The 9,186-nt window shown below is 34.1% G+C and overlaps 1 protein-coding gene across 1 annotated transcript; it reads right to left on the reverse strand.

Moving 5' to 3' along the window:
* Nucleotides 1–8,050: 8,050 nt before the first annotated feature.
* Nucleotides 8,051–8,908, reverse strand: LOC104901655 (putative invertase inhibitor). The gene has a single exon (XM_057391292.1). It carries the CDS (start codon nucleotides 8,841–8,843, stop codon nucleotides 8,301–8,303), a length of 543 nt encoding a protein of 180 aa, XP_057247275.1. The 5' UTR covers nucleotides 8,844–8,908; the 3' UTR covers nucleotides 8,051–8,300.
* Between the last annotated feature and the right edge of the window lie 278 nt (nucleotides 8,909–9,186).

Here is a 9,186-nt window from a genome sequence, read left to right on the forward strand (position 1 = left end):
CTAAACCCAAACCTGAAGAAGGTTTAGGTATGCGTTCTATGAGACAAGCGAACGCAGCATTCCTAACTAAACTAGGATGGAGGGTGCTAGCTGAACCGGAGACTTTTTGGTCAAGAGTGTTGCGTAGAAAATACTGTGATAGAAGATGTGATGTTGATATGTTCAAACCTTAAGCGGATGCCTCGAATGCGTGGAGGGGAATTATAGAGAATATTGATATTGTGCAAAAAGGTATCAATACGGCACGTAGGTAATGGGAGGGAAACTTTTTTCTAGCACCATAGATGGGCAATGAATACTCCCCTTTTAAGTTGGGCTCACTCTCCTCCTCCAGATTGGCTACAAGATGCCACAGTTAGTGACATGTGGGATCGAGACATGGGGTGGAAATTGGAACTTTTTGCAGACTACCTACCTAAACAGCAGGTTAGGGGGTGTTATCTCATGAACTCATTGATGATGATAAAGCCTATGACGAGTTTTATTGGAATGGATCCCGACCCCTTCGGGGAACTTTACCAATGTTCAGCTGTAAAAATTGTGTGCAAAGAAGAATAGGTTGAAGGTGACCAGTTTAGAAATTGGAAAGAACTATGGAGATTGAAAGTTCCTCAATGGGTGTGTTTCTTCCTTTGGTTGCTTTTTCGGAATCGATTAATAATGACAAACGTAACTCGTTTTATTAGGAAACTTACAAATGAACCAAGATGTAATGTTTGTGGCTCTGTAGAAGAGAATGTTGACCATACTTCGTAGTTGCCTAGCCGCAACAGTAGTGTGAAGAGGCTTGGGTTGGGAGAGTGAAGTTGCCGGAAGTGCTGAAGAAATGAGCGAGTGGCTTATGTAGAACTTGAGCGAGAAGAAGCTGGTGAGTGGGGAAGGTTGCCTTAGAATTTTCGCTGTAACATGTTGGTGGTTGTGGAAATGGAGGAACGAATGAGAGAGTGTTTAATGCTCAATGAAAAATTCTAGTGGATCAATGAGCCTTTATTATGGCACGAGTGCAAGTTATTGATAGAGCAATGAAGAGCGAGGAGAAATGTGATACTGGAACTAAGCACAAACATCAAGAAGTTTTAATTAGGTGGAATTATCCAAGAGAAGATGGTTAGGCTGAATACTGATGGAGCTACTAAAGGCAACCCCGGTCCTGTGGGAGATGGTGGCATCATTAGAGGACATCGAGGGGAAACGCTTCTGGCTTATATGGTGAATTGTGGCATTTGCACTTGCACAAAATCTGAGCTTCGTGGCTGTTCTTTGTGGCTTACTGATGGCGTGGCAAGAAGGATTTTCGAGACTGCATATCTCAGTTGATTCAGAGGTAGTGGTGAAAGTTTTGTCTGGAGGTGTGGATAGACATTATCCTTATATTCACACTGTTAGAAGATGCAGAGAGTTGATGGATCGTAGTTCTTGTGAAGTTACTATTGTTATAGGGAAGCAAATAGGGCACGTGATTGGTTAGCAAATGTTGGTGTGAATCAAGTTCAAAAGTTCAAAGTTCTAAGGGTGATCCCGAAGGATCTTTGTGCTATTTTATTGGAGGAGATGGGGTTGTTGCTTTGCCTAGAATGGTGCCTTCGAGTGACCGATTTGGGTAGTTTGGTTTTTGAGTCAGTAGTGTAGGTAGTTTGTGTTTGTTGTTTTTTTCAGTTTAGCATTTGTTTCCTTAGTTGTTTTGTTGTGTTCGGTGTCTGTTTCTCTTTCATTTTATTTCCTTAGTTTGTATTCTGTTGCTAGGCTTGTCCCCTCTACTTTTCACCAAAAAAATCTAAACGAAGAAAAGGAGGGGAAAAGTATCACATTTAACTGAAAAATAGTTTTTTGAAAAAAAATAAAATGCAAAGACAGTTATTTTCCACAAGGCTATTATAGTATATGACAACAAGAGAAGGACACGAAAAAAATAAAAAAAAAGGAAAAAATTTAAAAAGAAGATGTAACTAACAAATTAAAAAAAGATAAAAAAAAAATACAACAAAAAGAAATCAACGAGAATTTACAATATAGTTAGTTATCTCCCTCTTCATCGTGCGTGGGTGGTGCTATGTGGGGGTTTGATGTGGCACCAAAAGTGAGACACTTTCTGTGGAGGTATTTCACGAACTCACTACCCACCCATGGCACGCTATGGGCGCGACACTTGCTGGATAGTGGCAGCTGCCCTTGGTGTCCCGACTCGCTTGAATCGCAGCATCATGCGATCTTTAGATGCGAAAGGATTATGGGATTGTGGGTTGATCATGGCTGCCGTGAGATGGTGGGAAATGGTGAAGAGGAGGAGGCGTGTGATATGGTGGAAAGGTGGTCGAAACTTGACAAGAAAATGGTTCAGCGTGGGTGCTACCTAGCATGGAACATTTGGTTCGAAAGGAATAGATTTGTCTTTGGGGAAAACTGTTGTCCTTTACCGGTATTGAGCCAAAGAGTGAGTAGGCAAGTGGAGGAGTTCACGGAGTATCATTCCCGGATGCAAGGCCCGTCTCGACCAAACAGATGCGTGAGCTCGCGTAGCTGGCAAGCTCCGCCGCCAGGTACGGTTAAAATCAACACCGACGCTTACCTTGGAGTGGAGGGCTGGGTGAGTATAGCTGCGGTGGCGAGGAATTTTGCAGGGGAGGTATTATTTGCCAGTGTCCGAAAACAACAAGCTCGATGGCCTGTGGATATTGCTGAGTGCAAGGCTATTCTATTTGCGGTACAGTGTGCGAGATCTCATGGTATTTCGGATGTCATAATTGAGTCAGATGCTATGGTAGTAGTTTCGAGATTGGCTAAAGGGTCTTTATTTTTATCTGATTTAGATTCTGTATTAGGGGATGTCCTTTATTTTAGCAAAAACTTGAATTCAGTTTGTTTTAGTCATGTTAGAAGGGATGGGAATGTTGTAGCCCATAACCTTGCTAGAGTTGTGCCGTTTGGTGTCGAGCAGTGTTGGGAAAATGATTGTCCCAGGGAAGTTGCTCCGTATGTATTGATGGACGTTTTATTCCTTGATTGATTAATGCACATCTCTTTCCCCTCAAAAAAAAAAAAAGTTATCTCCCTCTTAATTAAATTTTTGCGAAAATTTAAAAATCCCTAGCTTATTTAATTGGATACACGGATTAAAAATTAGAAATCCTTGATTTTATTACATGTAATTATCAATTAATTTATTTTTTTTACATATTTTCACACGCATATAATGCTAGTAACAAAATAAAGAATGGCAAGACCCCAAGATGTCTATAGCAGCTCCGAAAAAAATTATAATTAATTATTGTCATAAAAGTATCTGTTAATGAAAAATTGTGTTGTTTGTTATAATACAAATTAAGTTGGTAAGTGCTAATTTGATTCACTTAAACGAGCAAAAAATCACATAGCCTATAAGTCGAGCAAGCAAAAGTTTAGAAACTCGAGTTGCACTATAGCCTATAAGTTTGGTTAACAAGCTTGAGTCGAGTAAGGGTATCATCTCAAACATGAGAATTTTTTCAGAAAGCTTAGAATTTCTTTTAAGAAGTCATCAGGAATTTCTTTTAGTATCTCGAAACTAATTTAAGATAATTTGGAACACCATTCTGATCTCTCAAAAATATAAATATAATACTAGTTTAATATTTCTATTTGTTTAGTAGATTCTAATCAAGTTATTTGAAATAAAATTTGTTTGATCTCAACGGTTTTTCAAAAAATAAATACTAACATTTACTATATATATATATATATATATATATATATATTATATATTAATATATATATATATATATATATATGTATATATATATATATATAATGTATATAATATATATATATATATGATATATATATATATATGTATATATATATATATATAGTGAGTTCATATGAGAATGCATACTTATATGAGAAATGAGAATAAATTTTACATGTTATAACTCTTATGAAAAAGTGATGTAACTCCAAAAGCAAAATATTTGAAAAAAAAAATTCAAAAAAAAACAATTTTTTTTTTTTTTTGAATTCAAAATTTTTTAGAGGGATATAACTCTAATGAATAAGTGTTGTACCTCTAAACCAATTGTGTGGTTGAGATTCATTCTCATTTCTCATGTAAGGAGCATTCTTATGTGATCTTGCCTATATATATATATATATATATATATATATATATATATATATTATATATTATATATAGGGGTGGGATCCGCTGAAAACAGCTCTTAATCTGAAAATTGAAAACAAGGGTAACTTTTAACCCCTTTAGGGTAACTTTTTAACACTTTTAGGGTGACTTTTGCCAGTTTTGGGGTAACTTCATTATCAGGGCCGTCTCAATGAGTTTGGGGGACCCTGTGCGAAATTTATCACGAGTAGGGCTATACAGAGTTTGGTCTGGACCGTAACCAAACCGGACCAAACCGCATTTTAACGGTTTGGTTTGGTTTACGGTTTATAAAAATACGGTTTGGTTTAGGATTTTTTTTGTTAATGCGGTTTACGGTTTGGTTTGGTTTTTCAAATATTATAAACCAAACCAAACCGTAAACCAGTATACCGTATTTTGATATATATATATAATTTTTAAATAAAATTAAATTATTTTTACATATATGAAAATCTAAAGAAAAGAATAAAAACAACAAAAATCAAAATATCACATAATTTTATACGATTAAGAGGTTAGATTTAGGGTTAATATTTATTATTTAGGGTCAATTTATTTAATATTTGTTATGTGTTAGTACTTGATTGTTATATTTATTGTAATATAATTTAATTCGTTTGGGTCAATCCCTTAAACTTTATCATAAGTTAATGAAGTAGTATTTAACATTTATGTCGAAAAAATTATTTACTCGTTATAAACCGTAAACCAAACCGCACAAAACCGTATTATTACGGTTTGGTTTGGTTCGGTTTGAATGCTAATACGGTTTGGTTTGGTTTGAAGAAATTACCAAACCGTATTTTGTGGTTTGGTTTGGTTTGACACTCAAACCGCACCAAATCAAACCGTGTTCACCCTAATCACGAGCGTTCAAAATAAAAAGAATTTTTTTAATATGGAGCGTTTATGATATACTCACTGTTTATAATATTTTGTAAATACAATTGTTTGGGATCTTATTTGATTTATCTCTATTAATACTCTAAAGTATGATATAATGGTATTTTTTAAAAAAAATAAAGTTGATAGATTAAAGGTCAGATACATGTAAAATTTATGGGGTAATATTATATAAAATGTATTATGTTGTAAAATGGGAAGGAAATGAGTTGATAAAAGTAACAATATCATAAAACTAAGTTAATGACAAACAAGCAGTAAGGTAACGAAAAGAAATGATGGAAAATAAGCAATAAGGAAGAGAAAACAATGACTTGAAGGTTTCGAACCCACAATCATTCCTCTTCCTCATGTAAATGTCAACCACTGATCTATGCTCAATTAATAGTAACATATTTGTTAGATATTCAATATGTAGGAAAATTTTAAGCAAAAATGGGCCCCAAAGAAATGGGGGCCCTGTGCCGTCGCCCATGTAGCACATGCTACGGGCCGGCCCTGTTCATTATATTAAGGGTAGTTCTATAGATTTCAAGGGCAACTTTACTTATTATAAGAGTAACTATTACCACTTTTAGGGTAACTTTTACCATTTTTAGGATAACTTTTACCACTTTAAAGATAACTTTATTTATTATAAGAGTAACTATTATCATTTTTAGGGTAACTTTTAAAACTTTTAGGATAACTATTATATATTTTAAGGGTAACTTTTACCAATTATGAAAATTGAAAAAAAGTCCATCAAACAAACAGAAATCCTCTTTGAAGCTGAGCATTGAAGCTCCAATGGCGACATAGAAGGAAATCACAAAAACCCTAATTTGAAGTTCCATATCAACACAAAGTACCCATATTTATCTCCCAAAACCATAATCAAGATACGAAAACTCAAAACTCAAAAACAATACAAGGTAATTTTTTTTTATCTTAAACAGAGGAAAAATCAAAAAAATAATGTATAGCGAAAGAACACAAAGATTCAGCTGAAATTAGCCAATTAAAACACAACTAAATACGAAACACATACAATTTTTCAAACAACTAGAGAAAAATTGAGCTAAAATTAGCAATTCCCAAGTTTAAGAATGAGTAATTGAACTTTGAAATTATTATTAACAAAAAAAAACCAATCGATCTTACCAAAATTTCGAATCGTAGGAGAAACGGATATCGATTTGAAAGTGAGCGGAGTAACTGCGAGCAATTGACTGAACGATGGTGAGAAAGTCGCGTTTGATAGGGAGCGGAGAGAGAGAAAGGGAGAGAGAGTGAGTCGTGTTTGACAGGAGGAGAGAGAGAGTTCTGGAGCAATCCTTATGGTTAAATCATAGCCCTTCATTATTTTTTTTACACGCATGCGAGTTTTTAACGTTGTAGATCCTCCGTTTTCAGTTTTCAGCTTAAAAATGGTTTTCACGAGATCCCATCCCTATATATATATATATATATATATATATATATATATATATATATATATATATATTACTTCTAGTAAAGAAAAAGCAATATTAATATTTGTTTTTATATATCAATAAAAATAAAATAGTCAAACAATATAATGCAAAAGTCACGACTGCACTTAACGTATAAGACCAAACTAAGTTTGGCCAATAATAAGGAAAGAGCATTATAGCCTCAAAGTTGGGGTTCGATCCTTACTATGAACACTTTGGGAGAAGATTTCCTCTAATCATTCCCCTACTCTCAGGAAGCCCTAACAAAGAAAAAACTTAACGTATAAGTTCAGGGCCGTCTTAAACAATTCAGGGGCCCTGTGCTAATTTTAAATTTAGGCCCCAAAATTTTTAGAATATATAACTGCGATATATGTGAAAATACATACGAGGCATATAATGTCATATTTGTTATTTCAAACGACAAAATTCATAGTTGAGAATAAACTAATACTACCTAAGAACGAGAAATCTTTATCATTATTTAAAACTTGAATGTAAAAAATGAAAAATATTAAGAGTTAATTTGGTAAAAAAAAAGATAAATTTCTAGAGTTGGTAATTTTCCACGAAAATGATACTTTATTTTTTTTGAGAAAAACATACTTGCTTTTATTAGTTTGATGGTATGTAAATAAAAAAGGAAAAAAATAGGGGCTCAAAAGCGACAAAATACATACGAGGCATATAATGTCATATTTGTTATTTCAAACGACAAAATTCGTAGTTGAGAATAAACTAATACTACCTAAGAACGAGAATCTTTATCATTATTTAAAACTTGAATGTAAAAAATGAAAAATATTAAGAGTTAATTTGGTAAAAAAAAAAAGGATAAATTTCTAGAGTTGGTTATTTTCCACGAAAATGATACTTGATTTTTTTTTTATGAGAAAAACATACTTGCTTTTATTAGTCTGATGGTATATAAATAAAAGAGGAAAAAAAAAAAGGGGGCTCAAAAGTTACCTTGTAGGATTTGAACCCTTGACTAAATACAAAGGCAAGGAATCAATATAAGGTAGTACCAATGTGCTACAACATAAACCTTTGCTATTCTTTCACAACAACATAATTATAAACTGATTTGGGGGCCCTATTGACTTGGGGGCCCTGTGCAATGGGTCTGTTTGCACAGCCCATTCACCGGCCCTGTATAAGTTTCATACGTTGCTTCATGTTAGTCTCAAACTAAATTCAATCTCCTAAACACTTTTATGTCCACTTGCAAAACGAAATAATTTTGTACTAGTGTTAGAATGGAAGGAAAGAATTTAAAAGGAACAAGATAAATCATGTCCTAAGATTGCACTGTAAGTCTGTAGTAGCTTTTATTATACGTCACTCTTTAGTCTTTCCTACACTTTCCGGAAAAGATAACACCCTGAAAATATTGATGTTTTCTTCTACCAGAAAACATAGGACTTCTCTTTCCAATTTTATCACAACAATTTTGATTTTTACTTTTATATATGTCAATATATAATTTTGACCATTTTAATTATTTATTAATGAAGATTACAAATTCAAAAGTAAATATATACTTATATTGTGCTCGACAAATACATCTTATATTTTAAAATTTGTGCTTATATATTATACATAAAATTATGATTTAAACTATGCTACGTAAATAATGTAAAAGAAGTCTAACGGTTGCTATTGTATTGAGATGTAGCTTAAAGAAATAAAGTATATTAGAAAAAAAAATCACGCAATCACAATCACAAAGATTGAGTGCTCTATCTACCCTTAACAATCACATTGCTGCATGGTTACGTTCATTTTAAATAAACGCCATGCTATCATCTATCATGCGACAAAAATTTGTTCATGATAGAAAGCGATATAGCAGATAACTGAAATATACGATTATTTTGCACAGTCAAAGGAGAACCAACATCGTGAAACTCTTCTTCACAAGTACTTGAAGCTTCCATTACAGAGCTCACCTTCACATTAGCATCGACGAAACGATTTTCTCTATAATCGATTGCAGCCTCCGTAAGTGTAACGAGTGAATCCGAGTAAAGCTCTAAGCAATCTTGCAACGCTTGTTTGGTGTCCAAATCCACCTTTTTGTCCTGCAAGAGTTGTTTTATTAAGCATCTTATGTCGGTAACGTTATGTTTGATTAACGTAATAGAGATTAAGCCTAGACGGGTGATATTAGCACAATGGCTAGCTGGGGCAGATTGAAGGGCGTAAACACAGAATTTGTTGTTGATGTTAGGGTCATTTTTGGACGAGTTTTTGCATGTTTGGTTGATGAGATTGCTCGCGCCGCTAGCGCCGAAGAGGAGGAGAAGAGAGAAGAGGAAGGTGTAGGGAGAAGCCATGTTTTCCATTACAATGGTTGAAATTGTGTGATTGTATCGTTTGAGTGAATTAGAGGCAGGAGGGAGTTATAAAGGGTACATGAGTGCATGACACAGAAAGTTTAGGCTCTTTTGAGTGCACTTGCATTTTCTTTCATGTGTTGGGTGTCGCTTTGCATGGGTTGGTACTTGGTAGTGACTAGTGAGTGTAATGCACCTTTTTTTACGTTAGAAAGCCCATAGTATTTGGTTTTGTACAATTGTGAGGCAAGAGTAATGAAGAAGCCCAAAGAGAATGTCAACCTGTTGGCCCATAGAGAATTTCAAACTTGAATAAATACTTGAAATTATGTTACACTTCGTCCGTTTAGAA

Source organism: Beta vulgaris, chromosome 8 (genome assembly GCF_026745355.1).
Source record: "Beta vulgaris subsp. vulgaris cultivar EL10 chromosome 8, EL10.2, whole genome shotgun sequence".
Lineage (NCBI taxonomy): Eukaryota > Viridiplantae > Streptophyta > Magnoliopsida > Caryophyllales > Amaranthaceae > Beta > Beta vulgaris.